Source organism: Lepidochelys kempii, chromosome 3 (genome assembly GCF_965140285.1).
Source record: "Lepidochelys kempii isolate rLepKem1 chromosome 3, rLepKem1.hap1, whole genome shotgun sequence".
Taxonomy (NCBI): domain Eukaryota; kingdom Metazoa; phylum Chordata; order Testudines; family Cheloniidae; genus Lepidochelys; species Lepidochelys kempii.
Window position 1 is genome coordinate 162,617,518 of NC_136382.1, and position 19,462 is coordinate 162,636,979.

The 19,462-nt window shown below is 39.2% G+C and overlaps 2 protein-coding genes across 6 annotated transcripts in view; one reads left to right on the plus strand and one right to left on the minus strand.

Moving 5' to 3' along the window:
* The window catches only part of RAB3GAP2 (RAB3 GTPase activating non-catalytic protein subunit 2), a 72,030-nt gene that overhangs the window by 21,095 nt on the left and 31,473 nt on the right, over positions 1 to 19,462 (plus strand). For 3 of the 5 annotated variants that reach the window (XM_073338849.2, XM_073338851.2, XM_073338850.2), the window contains exons 3-13: positions 4,484 to 4,616; positions 6,070 to 6,151; positions 9,660 to 9,707; positions 9,850 to 9,925; positions 10,075 to 10,176; positions 11,381 to 11,480; positions 13,882 to 13,980; positions 15,093 to 15,241; positions 16,516 to 16,595; positions 16,699 to 16,788; positions 17,678 to 17,817. In XM_073338849.2, the coding sequence (XP_073194950.2) occupies positions 4,484 to 4,616; positions 6,070 to 6,151; positions 9,660 to 9,707; positions 9,850 to 9,925; positions 10,075 to 10,176; positions 11,381 to 11,480; positions 13,882 to 13,980; positions 15,093 to 15,241; positions 16,516 to 16,595; positions 16,699 to 16,788; positions 17,678 to 17,817 (1,099 nt within the window). Of the gene's footprint in view, positions 1 to 247; positions 4,617 to 6,069; positions 6,152 to 9,659; positions 9,708 to 9,849; positions 9,926 to 10,074; positions 10,177 to 11,380; positions 11,481 to 13,881; positions 13,981 to 15,092; positions 15,242 to 16,515; positions 16,596 to 16,698; positions 16,789 to 17,677; positions 17,818 to 19,462 lie in introns of all 5 variants that reach the window. The other 2 variants (XM_078852262.1, XM_078852263.1) reach the window with 1 other exon arrangement.
* IARS2 (isoleucyl-tRNA synthetase 2, mitochondrial) overlaps positions 14,239 to 19,462 on the minus strand; it is an 88,544-nt gene continuing 83,320 nt past the window's right edge. The window contains exons 24-25 of the transcript XR_012158229.2: positions 15,412 to 15,504; positions 14,239 to 14,751 (exon numbers count right to left, since the gene is read on the minus strand). The gene's annotated coding sequence lies outside the window, so the exon portion shown is untranslated. The remainder of the gene's footprint in view (positions 14,752 to 15,411; positions 15,505 to 19,462) is intronic.

A 19,462-nucleotide genomic window follows, 5' to 3' on the forward strand; every position in this document is an offset into this window, starting at 1 on the left:
ACATGCACCCTTAGGTATTTGGCTCTCGTGTGCCCACAAGTACTTCTGTTGCACTGCTCTGGGGGAAAATTGCAGATGTCTCTTTGCCCTAGACCTGTATGTAGACTGAAAGTTCCAGGTTAACCTTTCTCTGCCTCCCTTGAGAGAACAGACGAACAATCCATTTTAGAGGGTGAGATACTAGGGCCATGTCTACACTTACCAGAGATCGACGCTTCTGCGATTGATGCAGTGGGTGTCAATTTAGCAGGTCTAGTGAAGACCAGCTAAATCAACCGCAGAGTGCTCTCCAGTCAACTCTGGTACTCCACTGGAACGAGAGGAGTAAGGTAAGTCAACGAGAGTATCTTTTGTTTGGTTTGTTTGATAGTTGGTTTATGGAAGATAATTTGCCACTTTTGGTTCACTCCTGCATGGGAGGCATCCACACCTGGGGGCTGCAGCTTCATCAGCTAGTTTAGTTATTACGGAGGGTTATCTAGAGGGAAGCATAGCAGACAAAGACTTCAGGGTAGGTCAGCTCCTAGAAGAACTCTGGAGCTGGGAGGGGATGGATGTTGCTGAGTAGGCAATGAAATGCCCGTGAAACCTAGGAAGGGGAAATGAACAGAGGGCAGTGGGAGAGGAAAGGAGCAGAGCTGGTCAGAGATGACTTGATGGGGTACATTACCATTCTCTTCCTCCCTGGTGTCCTCCTTGAAATGTTCTTCCTCTCTCCACTCACCAACTTGCCCTCATGGCCTCATTGCTCTGCTGGTAGCTTCCACTCAAATCCTACCTAGCCCTCCATGATAAATGGGGGGCTGCTTACTCCAACATTAACTCTCCTTCTGTGGGCCTCATCCCTCTGCCCCCATAACTTCCTATTGGCTCACCAGCTTTGCCAGAGTCTTGATTTTCCTCATAAAGCAGGGGGTGTGAGGGTGTAATCAGGTATCAGATTGTCTCTTCAGCTGTTGCAGATCACACCTGTAGCTATTGGGCCCCAACCTCCAGGTAGTATCTCATATTTGGATATATCTACACTGCAAAATAAAACCACAGCACCGAGTCTCAGAGCCTGGGTCAGCTGACCCTCCCCACCCACTGGGTTTCAAAGCCTGGGCTCCAGCCCAAGCACGAATGTCTATACTGCTGTTTTTCACCCCACAGCACAAACCCCACGAGTATGAGTCAGTTGACCTGGGCTCTGAGACTCAGTGCTGTGGGTTTTTATTTGCAGTGAAAGAAACCCCTGTGTCATGCAGCTGCTGCCAGGGAGCAGCACTATCTAGGGGCAAAAGAGGGAAAGATTAAAAAAAACACTTTCCAAAGGGTGGGTGGGTGTGTGTGTGTTTCTAAAGAGGGAGGGAGGGAAAACAGGAAACAACCTCCAACCCTAAAACTAGAATTCTCTTCTTTTGTTGTCCAGGGCTTGAATTTGAAAAGTTCTTTGGGATTAAAAATAGCCTTAACCACACTAATTATCTTTGGCTTTCTGTACAAAGGGTTTATTTTACACATGATAAACTTTCCTTGTTATTCAAACTGTGCTTTGTTCTAAGAGGAAGAATTAGTCAAAGTTCTTTCTTGGGTGTATTAAAAAGCTTTGTGGCCGTCTTGCAAGGGCTTGAAAAATGGCTGCAACTTGCTACTATTTAGTCAGTCTAATAGTGGGGGGTGTAAAGTAGAATACCTGGATAGATAGACTGGGCCCTAATTCTGCAACTAACTGCAGGTGGCTTCTTATTGAAATTGATGACTCTTTGTAGCTGGACCCCTGCATGTGTCTGCAATGTAAGTTGCAAGATCAGAGCCTTATTCTATAGTTCTAGAAATTGCTTTCTTACTGGAGCAATGAATCTGTTTCTCTTGTCTCATCAAGGACAAGGATAATCAGGTTGATGATGGGCAGCAAAGGGAGAAACCTCTTTCTCATCTTCAATTCCTTTTGTTCCACATTCTTCCTTGGTATAGATAAGTGTTAGAGGGCTTGCAGGTGTGCATATACAATACAGATCAAACAGGTAATTGATGGATAGGTACATATTTTGTATAAGTATACAGAGGAAGTGAAGTCATTCATATTTGTCAGCCTGTCCACTGTTACTCCCTAAACTGTAGAGGAATTTACTAGCACCATTACAGTATATGGGGACATATGCAATGACATTGATACATGGAAGCGTCAGATAATTGACATTTTACAACTGGCTAGGTGCAGAGGCTAGCCATCAATAGGATGTGTAAGTTACTGCAGTCTACCATCTGCTGGACTGGCAAAGAATAAAGAGAGACAAAAAACTCCTACTGAAGTTGAAATCATAGGGATTTAGCGTGAAAAGTTGCATGGCACTCACGGCTGTAGAATTAAATTACTTTTCTTATATTCCTATTCGCCATTTATACAATACAGAGATTTTGTAAATTATCTCCATTCTTGTTGTCATTTAAATCATTTAACAAAAGTACCTATCTTCTGGTCACGTGAGTCTGTATTTGAGGATATCTGGGTTTTTTTTCTGAAAATTTTGAAATAATTCTGTTTTCCGCTGGTTACATTAGAAATTAATAAAAACACAAATGTATTACGGGAGATCTGAACATCCTAGGTAGATGTAAATACAGTGTGTGTGTGTGTGATTAAAAGAAATTGAACAAGTCTTAACATCTAAAGACTAATATTACAAAAATTGGGGAAAAGTAGGAGATCTCATTCTAGACTGGTCTTAATTTGACTGGGCTGGCTAACTTGAGGTGCGGGGGAACCTTTTCAAACAAATGTAAAACTCGATGCATTCAAAACATATGTTTCAACTGCTCAAAAGTATACGAATGAGTACTGGTACAGTGTGCGCACTCTTGTTAACACTGATTTTTTGGCAGGTGAGCAGTTTGTATGTAGCTTTTTGCATATCTGTATATTGCTATTTGCACTCCATCTCTTTGTTCTTCTAAACCACTTCCTTCCCAGCAGTTCCAAAAATATTATGTAGAAACAGTAACTGATTTTAAGCTTAAGTTGGTAGAACAGCATATTTGTCTACACGGGAGTCCTAGGTCAAAAACTCAGTTTTAGGTAGAGACTGGGCGGAGCAGAGTATATATTTGAACTGTCCTGCTTCTGTGAGGCAGGATGCAGAAGGAATTCATAGTAATCAGTGATAGCATTGTAACTGGAGGATCGTACGCTTAATTTCTTCTGCAGGTCAAGCTCAATGCACATACCCAAGGCTCCATGTATTCCTTTGTTTGCCCCCACCCAACTCTTTGTATTCCATCCTCCCATCACCACCTGTTTCAGGGGCTCCCTGCAACCCCTCCCCTCCCCTCTCTCATGCTAGGGATTCTGTGTATGCCATCATTCTCCCCTGATGCAACAGGCTCTTTCTATTCCCCCATTCTCTCTTCCCATGGCAGCGCTGCTGTGTGCTCCCCTTTCTCTATACCATTCTTGTTTTCTTTATTTTTCATGGTGTCAACATTTTAAAACTGTATTGGGAGTGTGGGCACAGCTAAAATCCCCCTCCCCCACCCCCGATAACTTTGATAAAAACAAAACAATTTTAATCTCAATTTTTCACAGAAAATTTTGATTTGCACCAGAAATTTGAAAACTGAAAAATGTTGTCCAGAAACCAAAGACATTTGTTTTGCGGGCATTTGATTTTTCAATAAAACAAAACAAAACAAAATTTTCCTCTGAAAACACACACTTTTTATGGAAAACTTTTAGTTGAAAACCTAGTTTTCTGTTAAAAACAGGTTGGATGGAAATTTTTTTTGACTAGGCCTAATTCCCAGTTCTTACTGCCATTGCTGTGTGAAGCAGTACCGTGTAACTACGTTTCCTACTTTTTGCAGGGTTGTGATTTGGGAGCTGTTCTTCAACGATAACATTTTTGGGTACATGTGTGGGACACTTTTTGGTGTTTCTCACATTTGAGTTTGGTTTCTGAAGCCCCATAATCTGTAAAGGCACAGGGAGAGCAGGATTGTTGAGTGCAATAACCTGAATTTAGTTCTTTGTAAGTAAATATATTTTCCAAACAGTGGCGTTACCTTGGGGCAACTCCTTTCATGTTGAAAACTGACTACTTTATCCTCTCTCACTCTCCCTCTCCCTCTCCCTCTCCCTCTTCCCCTCCCACTCCCTCCCTCCCTCCCGGTTTCTAGTCCATGATAGTACTTTAACTCTCATTCCATGTCTGTTAGGGTCCTTAATTGTCTTTGGTGAGAGACATGGCTTTGAGAATCCAAATAGCCAACTAATTCTCCTTTATGTGCTATTTTGTTAATATGCTAAAAGAATTATTGTAAAGTAGATAAACCTGACTTGTGCTGTTCTGCAAGTTTATACCATAGTTAAACTGGTGTCTGGGCATTGAGTACTAGATTAGTTTTGAGAGAGAGCAAGCAAGGCATATGTGTGGTTTTAAAAACAAACAAACCAACAAACACCTTTGAAAATCATTGCCTACACTAACTAAAACTGTGCATACAGGAAGAAGAAGAAGAAGAAGAATCTGCTTGCAAGACACAGACAAGTTACTGGCTTCAAGACTGTGTGTTATCCTTATCACCAGCAAATGATCTGATGGTAATAGCTCGTGAGCAGAAAGCTGTTTTTTTAGTGCGTAAGTATGTAATGCACATTTTTTACTTATGGCCCAGTACTTAAATTAGTGAACAATTGCAGTTCTTATCATAAATCCCTATATTCAGGGATTTTAGTATGGTGGACTATTTTATGTAATACATGTGATGTATTAACTAGGCACAAGCAGATATGGCAAATCTGAAGTTTCAGCCTTCTCTCAGGTCCTTTGTTTTTTGTAGGTCTGAGTCATTTTAACAGGCATAATTTGATAATATATACACCATAACTATCTTATCTCCTGTAGTTTTGCTTGCAGATGTTACAATTAATTATGCTTTCTGGACAAAATCTCTGGGCTGTATTAATTTTATGTTTATGTTTAGTGTTAATTTTTGTGTTTTTCTTTTGTTTAATTTTTCCCAGAGAAAAGGCTTTAGCTAAACTGACCTGAACTCTTGGTGGTGTTTTTACAAGCTTTTTACTTTGACTTAAAAACTATATCCGTGCAGCAGAATGTGTCATTGCCAGTATGGTGGGATAATAACTTGTAACTAAATGCTGCAGAAACTGAGATTTCTGAAAATTGGAATGATTGCATTTTCTTAGAGTCATCAGCCCATATTTGTTGTTCCCCGCAAAATCATGCATGTCAAAAATTGATTAGCTACTAGTTTCACATAGTTAATGGAAGGACAGAAATGCACGATGCCTGTAAGAACACCTTCCAGCTAATTGAAGTTTAACAGAGCTCCTACTGGTTCATGCATAAGGAAGTTATCCTTTGGCTCACCTGGTGGATAGATAGCTGCTGCCTCTGAACCATTGGGTGGCATTTGTTCTAATTTGTCAGTTTTTAGGTGGCATATAGATAGCACATGATGTACTGTATTGTATCTAGTGCTGTGATTTTTACTCTTGGCTAACTCTGTTTGGAAAATGTTTCTATTTGTAGAAACAATTAAGTCTGTTGTGATTTCCAGTGTTACTATGAAGTGACTAAAGGAATTATGAAAATCAAATCTTTAGAACTAGTTAGATTTGCCCACTTTCCTCTGTGTTAACTCAAACTCTAGGGTTTTCATTTCATTGTGGATAACCATACCAGGTAATAGTGTTTTGTACTTTCATTGCACTTTTCATCTGACGAGTTCACTGTTTGAAGTGAGCCTTATGGCTCCAATAAAATAGGTTGATGTTTTCATTTAAGAAAATATAAATTAGTCAACTGAGGAGCATGAAGAGGGGTGACATGATGTGCAAAAGGTCTCACTAAGTGGTAGAAGTGAGAAAAGAATCCATAAGTTGTGTTTCCCAGTCCCCTCCTCAGATCAGTAGAACATACTCCCTTCCTATGGTAAGAGGTTTTTTTTAAAACTGGTTACTGACGTAAACGTTTTATATTGAGGAATATTAGGAATGGAACTATGTTGTTTTTGCAAATTACCTTTTAACATCTTATTCTTTATGGACAATGCCTTTTTTAATGTCAGCAAAATGGAAATACAGCGACAAGGGGAAGGAGGAAATGCAATATGCTGTTGGTTGGAGTGGCTCTCTGAATGTTGAAGAAGGGTAGGTATTGAATTCTTAGTTTATCTGATTAAAATGTCACTATTACTAATTAGTTCTTTGCTCTTTTTATCTTAAATGTATTTTACAAATAGTTTGGAGAGAGGAAACTGACTAAATGATTTTAATCACCATTGGTTGTTTATACATTCCAACTTTAAGAATTCTGGGCTGGAGTAAGTTACGTGGCTAAAAATAGTGCCCAAATGCAAAAGCCACTTCTTGTTTTTGGGAGTGAGATTCCAGGGTGTGATTATATGCAAATTACTGGGTGTACATATAATTATAATAAAAATATTTGTTCAAAGATCTGGACTGTCACAAAACTGTTGTAATTCCTTAATCTAGCAAGAAAATAAAACTGAACATCTACTGAGTAGAATTGAATTTTTCTTCGGGGTGTGGGAGAAACATTTTTATTCTGATGTGCTGGGGCTGCAGACAGAAGTAGTCTGTAAGGATCCCCTCCCCATTTTCATACCATCACACCAATACTTAAACACTTCAAGTCACAGGCATAGAGCATCACTCATATGATGTAAAGCCCTTCTTCCCCCAAGATGCTGTGGACATGTTGCATTTGTTGTCCTCCTACTTCTGATCTTGAAGGTTCATGGTAAGTGGCCTGAGTGCCTAAGCTACTTTTGAAAATGAGATTTGGGCTCCTAAGTTACTTTGTGTTTTGAAAATTTTACTTCAAGCCTAGCTTTTGGATTTGACTTCCAATTATATCTTGGCTTTGATTTCAATTAGTCATCCTAACCAAAGTAGCCAGAGAGAATACAGAATTTCTTAATGCTTTCTCTTCTGCTGCCAAGAAATATTTCAGTTGCCCCCTTTCATCACATCGTTCAGGTATTTCAGTAGACCATCTTAGGTTTACCTTCTTGAGTTGCTCTTTCCCTCTCAGTGCTCTTTCCAACACCTGCAACTGTGTGTCACAGTAACAGTATGTGCAGTATGATGGTTAAACAGGGAGCTGGAGATGTTGATTTATCAAACCATGTGAAATTTTGGGTAGGAAGCACGAACCTTGTTTAAAAACTCGCTACTACCATGCATCTGAGCTGAATTATCTTTGATAAATATCACAATATGCATCTGGCTTTTCTTTGTTTCCTTCCACTATTCAAATAACATGGCCTGTTTCACAGAGGCTATTCCTTTTTACATTAGTAGAATCCCTTTCAGTATGTTAGAGTCCCTTGAGGGAGGTATTTCTTTAGATGAGGTGTGATCACTAACTTTACTGCTCCAGTTAAGGGTTTGCAGGTGTTTCAAATAGGAGAGACTCCAAATTCTATAGCAGTGTAACCTAACCCTCTTATTGTAGCTACACATAGTGCTTAAAGACTGATTTCCCACCCCTCACCCCCCCTCCCCAATATTTTCCTCAACTGGCAATCCTCTCTGTTCTCTAAGCTTTGCTTTTACATATGTGGTTTCACTCAATTCCTTAATCTTATAAAATTTAATTCATTTAAACTGGTGTCAAACTTGTATTTAGAATATCTTCAGCTTTTTTTAATTGCTAGCCTTAATCACTTTCTGTTCTTGTGGGAATAGAGCTGACGTATTATGCCTGCAGAAACTTGTTTCAGATGGAATTTACACTTTGAATGTCATTGGAAATGTCACCTAGGGCTGATACGCTATCTGTTTCATAGAACCTTTTCACTTGTATTAAATGTTTCCATAATAAATTTAAAGCTTTATTTAATGGTGGAAATAAAATCTGTGTCCATATATTGGAAAATGAGTAACCAAAGTGTGTGTTTCTTGCCATCTCTGATTTCTGTTAGTCTCAAGGAAACCTTGACTGTTGTCTGCTTTCTCCCGCCCAAATTGTGTGTGCATATCTTGGAAAACGCTCTTCTGTTTGTGGTGCTCATTATTCTTATACAGTAAATGCTTTCTAATTACACTGGTTGGGGAGACCCATTGCAGCCTAAGGAATTTTTGCAAATTACTAAATGAACAAACATAATGAAAACAGAGTTCTGCATCAGAGTGTACTTTCTTATTTTGTTTTGGACAACTGTAGTTTAGTTTTAATAATTTGATTCTACTTAGTATATTACTAAAAGTACCCTAATAATTTTGCAAACAAAGTGAAGCCTTTGCCTCTCTAGAGCACTGTACTGTTAAATCTTCGCTAAGGAGCGAGGTGAAACCCAATGACTCTTTGTCAGATGGATCAGGCCTATAATGATCAAGGTGAAAATTAGCAAGGTTCTCCCATATTTACTTTTCATTTAATCCCTATCAACTTTAGCAGCAGAGATCCTATGTGTTTTTATAATTGTATATTTCTCTTGAACATTTTTTTTACTTATTACTTATTATTCTTTATAGAGCATTTCATTTGTTCTTTAAAATGGGAAATGTGGTATATGAGCACAGCAGCTTGCTATTTTATTCTGCATCTTTTTGTCCGATAGTCAAATTACTTTTCAAAACCTGTTTTGTATATCCTCTATCTGCTTTTCTCAAAAATCCATTTATTCTTATTCGGAACCCTTGTCATAGCACTCACAATCATTTTAGATATAATCATGTAATTTCTGGATCCTAAATCCAGATTAGTTGATTGCTTACTATGAAAACTATATTAAAACAGTTCTGTGCAACTTCCTCCACTGTGACAGTTCAGATCCTAGCTTTCATTTGTCTCTAAAATCTTTATGATCCTTAACCTATTTTTAGTGGTCAGTTGAAAACTAAAGATAGCATGTCCTTGCCTTCAATTTTCAGTAAACAGCGTCAGATTTCTTATTTGTTGTTCAAGCTTATTTGAGCAATCATAGATGGATTTCCTGCATTCTGCACTTAATGGATTGGTCTGCCTTTTCTGCAGTGTACATCATTGTTACCTTGACTGCAAAGTGACTTGTTAGTCTTTGCCTTTTAGTAGTGATGTACAGAAAGCATTTACTGCATTAGTTTATAGCCTCTTTTTTCCTTTCAAATTTCAACCCTATTGCCTTTTTTTTTTACTATGACTCTTGTCTAGCATAAAATAGAACTCATTTTCAAACTTCTAAAACAGTTTCTGTTTCTGTCCCTGTGGTGGTCTATATTTCTAATATGTTTTTTACATGCATTATTGTTCTGTCTGCACCAATAGTATGTTAATCTTACCTGTGGACTGCTACACAGCATAAATAATACATAATTTTGAAAAAAAAACAGAAATTAGGATTTTTTTCTTCAGGATCTTTGAATAGAAATTACAGTATACATGATTTATAAAAAGGCCCAGCAACTCTCTTTTAACTCACAATATGAATTGTGTATAATTTTACAAATATGGTTGTATTAGTATTTTGCATAATATTTTACCTCCTTATGTAATCATTTTTGAGTCTTAATACATTTTTAAAAATATATTTAAGTTATTAAAATATATTAATAAGACTGGCAAGATCTGATGGGTCGTATAGAACTATTGTGGTATGTAATTTTAAACTGGTTGGCATGAATGCTTCATATTTTTATTTTCTGTTTCCAGTGAATGTGTAAGTAGTGCATTGTGCATTCCACTGGCAAGCCAAAAGAGGTAAGAATAGACTTTTTAGCAATTCAAGCTTCTGCCTTCAGATAAATGCATGCTAATCCTTTTAAAGTCAATGGAATTTGTGTATATTTGAGAGCAAAATTAGTTTTTTCCCCTTAATTTGTTTTGTTTTTTTATGGGACAGGAGCTCCACAGGCCGTCCTGACTGGACCTGCATCGTGGTAGGTTTTACCTCTGGCTACGTCCGTTTCTACACAGAGGTGAGTCTTCTTTCAAAGTTCAGTTGCAAAGTAATGATGTATTGCTGTAACTTGTAAACTTTTATTTCTGTAGAGCGTACTGCAAGCCTTTCGTAAGCAAAGGTGAATTAGTGAATAAATATTCATGTTAGTTATTCTTTCTTTCTTAGACTGGAGTCCTACTTCTTGCACAGCTCTTAAATGAAGATCCTGTCCTGCAGCTTAAATGCAGAACCTATGAGGTTCCAAGACATCCTGGAGTCACTGAACAGGTGGTGTAGCAGGCTATTTCAAAAGTAAAATAGTATTGTTTCAGTATGTGGCATGTTTCTTTCCTACGTGAATCCACTAGTGTGTATTTAATAGTTTTTGACAGGTGGAAGATTGACCTGAGCAAGAGATTAGGGATATGTCATTGTAGAAGAATCCTCAAACCAGCTAAGTCATAAAGACATAGACAGGAAAGCAGTATTTCTTTCCACTTATTTTTTGAGGCGTATGTTTAGTCCCAAAGCTGAGAGAGACATTGAATTACTGTATCACTTATGTAAAAGAGGGCTTCATTTGTTGCCTGTGTTTTCCTTTTATGTGTGCAAAATATAGTAGTAGTATGCTTGTGGATTTTCAAGGGGAATATGCAGCTTGGCAGGTTCCAAGAATTGCACGGTGCTCTAGCAGATGACTTAATGTTCTTTTATCTCTCAGTAAGATTACTCTGGAGACAGCTGAAAAGTGGGGGAAAAAAAAAAAAAATACCTCCAAAGAAAAAAGTTGACTATTTTGGAGGTAGTCGTAGGAATCTGCATTCTATTATGCCGTTTCCTGTACAGGGATCTTTGTAGAACTTTGTTCAACTTTGTGGAAAAGCCGACCATTCTGCAACATGAAAAAAACTAGGAAGTATTACAAAGTTTATCTTTATACAAGTGTTCTTCTATGATAGTTTAGCATGATGTGGGCCCAATTTTGACATATGGAGGTTTTAACAAGACATCTAAATCTTGCAGATGGACATTTGGGTATATAAAATGGACCCAGGTGCCAATTTAGACCCTACTATAGATATAGGATTTGGGTCATAAATCCTTTGATATTTGCACTCTAGATAGACCCATACCAAGGCAACCTTTACGAGTTGCAACAACTTGTATGTTCTCTGCTTAAACCCTTAAAATATAAATAGATGAGGGGCATGAAGTTCAGTGAAAGCAGACAAAATGTAGACTGTAAATACAGAACTGCGTTTGTATTTGAATAATTGTTAATTGTATGCTGATATGTCGGATGGTTCTTTAAACTTTTCTTTGTTGCTGCATGATATTCCATTGTGCAGAGTCTGTTAGAAATGAACTGTTCAGACAAAACACTTGTTACCTTGTATTATTTACAAAGCTTTCCTTCAGAGAGGAGAAGTGCTAAGTTGACATAATGATGGTGAAAGTGATTGTCTCCTTTACCTCATTGTTTTTAATAAAGAATGAAGAACTGAGTATCCTGTATCCAGCAGCAGTTGTGACAATTGATGGTTTCAGCCTCTTTCAGTCCCTTCGTGCTTGTCGTAATCAGGTAGCAAGAGGTACGTCTCTGATAGAAGCTGTCTATTGCTGTGACCTACAGTAGTACTTGTACAGGCAGTCCTCGACTTTACGACCGACTTACGACGTTTCTGAATTGACACCCTGATTCGACTTACGACAATTGGTTTTGAATTTACGGCGCTCAGTCCTGCAATGGAGTGGATTGCGGTTCTGAGTTACGATGTTTCGACTTGTGACACAATTTTCAGGAACCGATTGTGTCATAAGTCCGAGGACTGCCTGTACTTACAGAAGTCTGTTTGTTACATTGTATGTTAATACAAAATCATTTAAAATTCATGTTAATTATATCAGACTGGAGTTGAAGCCAATATGGTTTGTCAGTTTTATACAGCTTATAGTTATGTGAAGGAAAATATTTTTGAGAAATGCACTTCCTCAGAACACAGCTTGCTTGAGGATGTTGACTGGAGAAGATTTGACTTGCTAGTACGCAGCCATCTTAGATGCACCTTATCAATGTCTAGAGGGGTCAGCACAGTGATCACTTAGTGATTTTTGTTTTAGTTGAGTGTGTTTCTTTTTATGAAAGGTTTTGAAAAGTACTGCTGTCATAAGTGATTCTGCTGTGGGCAGATGCTCTTCATATTTTAATGGTTGATATCCTTACACTTTTAAGGGTATGTCTTCGCTACCCGCCGGATCGGCGGGCAGCGATCGATCCAGCGGGGATCGATTTATCGAGTCTAGTCTAGATGCGATAAATCGACCCCCGAGCGCTCGCCCGCCTATACTCCAGCACCTCAAGAGGCACAAGCAGAGTTGACGGGGGAGCAGCAGCAGTCGACTCCGTGGTGGAGACACCACGGTAAGTCGATCTAAGTACATCGACTTCAGCTATGTTATGCATGTAGCTGAACTTGCGTAACTTAGATCGATTCCCCCCCCCCCCCCCCCAGTGTAGATCAGGGCTAAGATATGAAAAATCCTGAGGGCTGTTTTAGCTCTTTCTGTGAAGGAAAAATGCGTACTCTTTTTCAATCTTTTTGACAACCTGCCCTGCTGCTTACCTTGATTTCTTTTCTTATATCCTTGGGATGCTGGCTAATCCAAGTGTGCTGCACCTTGGGAACTGGTCAGTTTCCTGGGGTTAAGGAGAACCATCAAGTAATGGTGTGCTGGGTGAAGGGAGGGTTTCTCACTTCTGGGAGATGGGCTTAATCAAAAGCTTGCACTGAGTCCTGATTTTGCCTCTTGCTGTGCTCCAACTCTCTGTTGCCTGTTCTCAATCTCTGCCAGGAACCAGTGACACGGAATGGGCACATTGTTAGGCCAGGAATAGAGAGGAACCCTAATGGAGCTGCCAGCATGGGAGCATCAGGAATTGTGGGGCCAACAGCGCTGTTAGGTTAAGGCTGACACTGTGCAGGGAGAGGGCTGATTCCTCTGGGGCCCAGGAGAGGAGAGTATGTCCATGCAGGGCAAGGAAGAGTGAAGGCTCCCATCCCCTCAGCTAAGAACCAAGAGAGTCATTGAACAAGGTCAGGTGCCAATTCAGTCAGTCGCCCTAATGGCCCCACAGACACCCCTTGAGACCTTTGTGCAGAACTACACTGAGGACGGGTGTTCCTTTTTATACTGTGTCCCACCTGCCAAGGCATAGACCATAATTCTAGCTATAGCCACTCCTACCACCAAAGCATAGCCTTACTATTACTGTCTGAGGAATTATCACTCGTCACAAATGAGAGCAATTAGAACTAGCTGCACTTTAATGCTTGCAATAAAAGCACTCCAGTATCTTTCACGTGCTAATCCCTTGCATATGCGTTGTCCTAAGTTTGCAGACAGGTTGAGATGGGAGCATTGCTAGCAACTCAAGTATAATAAAGCATACTGTCGCATATCCTGTGAATGTGGATCTTTGCAGGACCTGCTTACTTATGTTTGGCACAAGATTGTCTCCCGTAATGACACTCACTACCAGGAGAAGGACCAATATTCTGGAACTGATGCAGAAACCATTTATTCAACCATAAATAACTGATAAGATAAATTATCTCCATTAATTTATTTTGGACTTTACAAATATAGCTGGATGTTGTGAACAAAATTTTGCTCCCTAAATTTTATTAAATGTCTTAATTTCAGCAAAATGGAAAAAATGGTCATATTCTAATTTTGCACAGCATGTCCTTTAATGTACTGTACAAAAAAGTCTGACAATGCTTCTATGAAAACCTATAGGTAAAGTTATCGTATGTAATGTCTTATTAATCACAATACAAAATGATTTTCCACTGGCATTTCCCTCAGTGTTCACTGTGTTGTAACTGATTATATAAAGCATTGTACCATGAGCTGACATGATACAATATTTAAGCTGACATGAACTAATAGCTTTTTACTTATGTCTCATTTTTTATAACAAATTGGCAGCCGCAGCATCAGGCAATGAGAACATACAACCCCCACCATTAGCCTATAAGAAGTGGGGTTTGCAGGATGTGGACACCATAGTTGACCATGCCAGTGTGGGTAAGCATTACCATTTATCTTCAGACATTCAACTGGATGAGACCTCTTTTGTCAGTGCTGTCAGACTAAGGGATTACCGTGCATGTTGGAGTATTGCTCTATGGTAACATTTGGATGGAAACGCATAGAGCTTAGCAGAAGAAGGTTAAAGGATGAGTTTAAGAGCATCAGAAGGCTTTGATTCTCCCATTAGAAGGAATGAGGAAATAGTGGCTGTGTATAGTCTCTGGTCTTCCTCTCTCTTTTGGAAGGGGGCAGCCTAATACTTAGTTTGAGTGAGATTGGGTCAGACTCCTATGTGGTGGATTAAAGGACTGTCTGGCAGGAAGGATAAAGACCTTGCCTGCAGCAGAGGGAGCAGGAAACTTAAAGGTTCAGCTGACTTATTTCCAGAGGTGACATAGCAGGCCTCTATTCTCTTTCCACACTATGGCTTTCTGGGGATATGAGGATGTTTGCTTGTCCCCAGGCCTCCATCACAGACAGGCAGATAGTTGAGGGAGGCAGACCAGGCCCCCTCTACTTGTCTTTGGAGAAAGGAAGGAGAGAGGTGGGCTGTGAGTGCCTGTGAGGAAGAAGGGCATGTGGGTATCTGGTGACATGTATGCCAGGTGGGACACATGGGGTGTATTATGCTGTTCCGGTTAGCCAAGTAACTTGTCAAATGCTGCCCTCTTTGATATTTGAGCTTCCTTCCCCTGCTGTTGTCACCGGGACAGGTCTCACTCCTCTGATCAGGAAGAGGAAATGGTCCCCATCATCACACTCCCCCTTGAAAACAAAAAATAAAAACGGAGACTTTTAAAATTAAAACAAATCACAAGTAGGTTTTTTTGTTGCATCTACTGGGTTTGTTTGGAATAAAAATGGTCAGTTGATTCCAAATCTTGGTATGTGGCTTTCTTACTAAACTGTATAATCAGTTTTAGATATCCAATAATACAGCTATATATAGTGTGCAAGAACCAGATGTCAGTGAAGTTGGGGCTTGTATTTTTCTAGAGTTATGACTGTTCGGCCAGGGATGCATGGGTAGACTTAGAATTGAAGAGCCTGAAATGCCCATTTGTATTGAGTTTACATGAATTTAAGTATTTTTTTTTCTGTATTAGGTATCATGACTCTGTCTCCTTTTGATCAAATGAAGACTGCCTCCAATATAGGTGGTTATAATGCAGCTATAAAGAATAGCCCACCTACTATGTCTCAGTACATTACTGTAGGCTCCAGTCCTTTCACTGGTTTCTTTTATGCCCTGGAGGTATGTATATATTATGAAATGGGCATGATAAAAGAATTAGTTTGTCCCAAGTGGCAAATGAGAGAATTAATATCCTTTTCTTTTCCATATATAAAAAAAGGCTATTTTTGAAGAATACTTCATTTACCCCAGTTTGTACAGGTTTTTTTCCTTCAGTCTTCAGAATTTACCTGTAATTGGGAAAAATCCCTTTGGGTTGGAATGGTTTCTTTGTGAAATGTGCTCCAGGCTCCTGCCATCCAAGACTTTAACTTTTTAAAAACCTTAAATAAAAAAAAAAAAAATTCAATATAGAAACATTTTTTTTAATATTAATTTTGTTAGTTGAGACTTTGTCTTCCACTAGCTACTCTTTTATGGTTAAGGAAATAAACTTAAAATAAGTTTTAGATCACATGTCATAATCCAATTTTCAAATTCTTTTGGATTCTGGAGGCACTTGGCCTTTGACCCTGTTATATGGAGGCACTGGGAGTGTTCTGTAGCCTGATGTCCTCTTGCCCCAGTTTGTGTTTTGCTTTATTTGTAACTATTATAATAGAGAATTAAAATGATTTTGCTTGCCATGACCCTTTCACAAAATATTTATGTACTATTTATGTATTGGTAAAAAAGCATGGCTATATTTATGTTCCTGTTTACCTTCTGTATATTGGAACATACAAGACAGAGTGTAATATCTTTATCTAGGTCAACAAGGTAACAAAACCAAAGCAATATCAGAATGTTGTGCAGCTAAGTTTTTGCAAAACATTTGTGAGAAAATGTACTTATTTTGGTGTCAATAAGGAACCCCCATACCACAGAACCAACTAGCTCTCCATGAAGCATCATAGACTGTAGTTTTTAGCCTCTGCTGTAGCACCACATACTGCTAAGCGACCAGAGGTTCTCAGCGGGCCTCTGAAACAACAAGCTGGGACTTGGAGATGTGGAATAACATCCTATTAGGGACACTGAATTGAGATCTTGCTGGACCTCTAGCTCCTTTCCTAGTACCGGGCCTATGAGGCCTGCATAGCTGAGATCATCTGTAGTTTTTCTACCTGACTGAGAAACTATCACTTGCTTGTATTGAAAATTAATGTGGATGATGTCAAATTTGGCAACATCTCTTTCAAGACTTTAGCTGCAGTGCATTTTTTTTTCCCCTCATTGCTGGAGTTAGTCAGTGTTTAGTGTGTTTCAGCACTTGAGTTCTCATTATGTAGTGATAAGAGAAATTAAGGAATTATCTTGTTGCTTTCTAAGAGTGCTTTTATTTTTTCCTTCAGGGTAGCACGCAGCCACTGTTGTCTCACGTTGCATTAGCAGTCGCTAGTAAACTGACTTCAGCATTCTTTAATGCTGCCAGGTAATGAAATGCAAAATAAAGTTTTGTTTTGATTTAGTTTTAACTTGCATGTCTTAAGTTGTGCAGTCATTGGCATTCTGCTGATCACTTTTTCTGTTGCAAGTGGCTGGCTTGGTTGGAAGAGTAAACATGAAGAAGAGGCTGTCCAAAAGCAGAAACCAAAAGTTGAACCTGCTACCCCTTTAGCTGTGAGGCAAGTTTGACACCTACTCCTCAATTCCTCCGAAGCTCTGTTCCTTGATTGTCTTGAATAGTTTTTGAAAGTGGTAATCTTGTGCTGGGATTTTTTTAAATGTGAGTTTGGTTTCAATTGATTTAATTTATAAATGGAATTAATTTAATGATCTCTACTTAGCTCTCAGCACGCATTTGTTCTCCTCCTCCCTCCAAAACAAAAGAGAACAAAACCCGCCTAGTTTAGCAGCAGGAGAATTACTGTTGAGTAGGTTAAGTGACTCAACAGAGCGGCATGAGCAATCTTGTAAATACTCTCATGGTACAAAATGCTTTGCATGCAAGGATGTAAAAGTTCCTTACAATAACTTACAGGCATCCTAATTTTACTGTTAGGGAAACAGGAGCACAGAGAGGGTGTGACTTACCAAGTGGTTCAGAAAAAGACAGCGGCAAATTGAGAAATTAAATCCAGTTCTCCTGATTCCTAGCCTCTGCCCTAAACACTAAGGCCATGCTGTGTCTCCAGGTATGCCCGGCTCTGGTCAGCAATAGAAAAGAATCAACAAGATTACCTGTTGCAGAGACACTCTGCATGCCAAGGCACTAGGGACATTAAACATACTTAGCCTGCTCTCTGAACTTTTACGGGACCTTTCATATTTTATCAGTTTATAATATGATTATACTATGACTTCCATGAAATTGCAAGGTCTCTAAGTAAATACAAGCACAACATTTTTAATAGCAAAATGCTCCTTCTATTTTTGTTAACAAAAACAAATCACCCATCCTTTCGGCATCCTAGAAAAAAGTATTTCTCTAATCCTGCAAAAGGTACTGTTCATAATTCTAAAGTAATTAACGTAGTGTCTTTTGATATTCGTTAACTGAGTGTTTGATTTCAGGTTTGGACTTCCAGATTCCCGGCGCCATGGTGAAAGCATATGTCTGTCTCCATGTAACACTTTGGCAGCAGTAACTGATGACTTTGGAAGAGTTCTTTTACTGGATGTTACACGAGGACTTGCCATTCGCATGTGGAAAGGTACATGTTGGTATATATCAAATCAGCAATTAGTTTGCGTGGAAATGGTGTGGCTGTTCAATTTGGCTTAGAATTCTGAGTACTTTGGCCTTTATCATGGCACTTATTGTTCTAATCTCTCAAACAGATTTAATATAAATTCAAGGGTGGCAGAATTATAGAACTGGACCTTAAAATATTATTGGTGGGATCTACAGTAAGGATTTAATCAACAGCCTCCGATGCTGAGGCTGAATTTCCCTTTCTAGACCTTACAACAGCATGCAGCAGCTGATCCAGTCATTCTCTTGAAGAGTTTTGAGCTTATTTATTCAAGATTTGTGCAGCTCTAGTTTCTTCTTTCTCAGTTGAGAGACGAAGCAACGGCATTTGGTCCCCCTACCTTAGACATCACAAAAAGGCCGAGAAAATCACTCGGAAGGGCAGACAGTTCCACATGCGTACTGCTTTGTTGGGTCAGTTGGCATCTCTTGCTGGCTGTTCCAAGAGAGCGCGATCAGTTTCATCTCTCTGCCCCAGCTTTCCTGTGGGGAAGAGGAGATGCAGGCGTTGCCATCTCCAAGACTCCGACAGCAAGCACAGCCAGTATCACAACCCCCGGATAGGACTTGTAGAAGAACCTTTTTTTTGTAAAAACAAAAAACACAACAAACAAAAACCCTTCTTTCTGGACCCGGTTTCTGTGAAGCTACAAATATCTCTAGCAGCACTCTGTCCTCCCACTGCCCTCACAGTGCAAACACGAGTTTGGAAGATCCTTAGAGCACTAGTTACTTCAGAGGCAGTAAACTGTATTCCATATATGTCACTTCTCCCTTTCCCACTCAAGCTTACTTTGGCCCAGAGATACTGGCTTTCCTGAATTAAGTCTACAGGGAAAGCACGGTGGAATCTCATTTCTTTCCAGACAGCCGTTGTAATTGGCTCAATGCTGTGGAGAGGTCTAAGAAGGGAAACCAAAACAGGAGTCCGTCAGGAATGACAGAAATCAAATTTGCAAGCAAACATTCTCATATTCTTGTTGATGCACTGAGCACAAGTACGTGGGCTATGTACCGGAAACTCCACTAGAACTCAGGAACCTTTATTTGCACATTTCCCCCAGGCTGCTTAGCTTCTGTTTCAGCTACCGTAGCATAATGGTTGGAGTCTCCTTGTATCTCCTGTGCATTCCTCTCCCCTAGAGTTGGGGTTTCTCTGGTGCTTCTCTGTTAGTTCAGATATACCCACTCACCATTTTTCTCTTCTGTGTTACTGATCTTTCATGTTACTTTAACACCTTTCCATGATCAAGTTTTTTTTGTTTGTTTTGTTTCTTTACTATCTTTATTTTTTCAGTTGAATAAGCATTTACTAAACCAACAGTTTGGTCTGCCAGGTTTCCCAGCATTTACAGCAAGTTGCTTAAACCTGTTTATTAATAAAGTGTGATGTGAGCCATACGTGCTCAAGCTCTCTCTCTCTCTCCCCCTCTCCAAGTCCTTTTAGTTGTAAACTGCTAACAAATGTTTAACAACTGAATGTTTTGCATGCATTTCCTAGTGAGGTAAGGAGATAGTAAACTGAAATCATACTTTACTTTTCTCTTCACTTATTCCACAAACACTTTAGAAAGTTCACAATTACATTTTATTTCAGTTTTAAA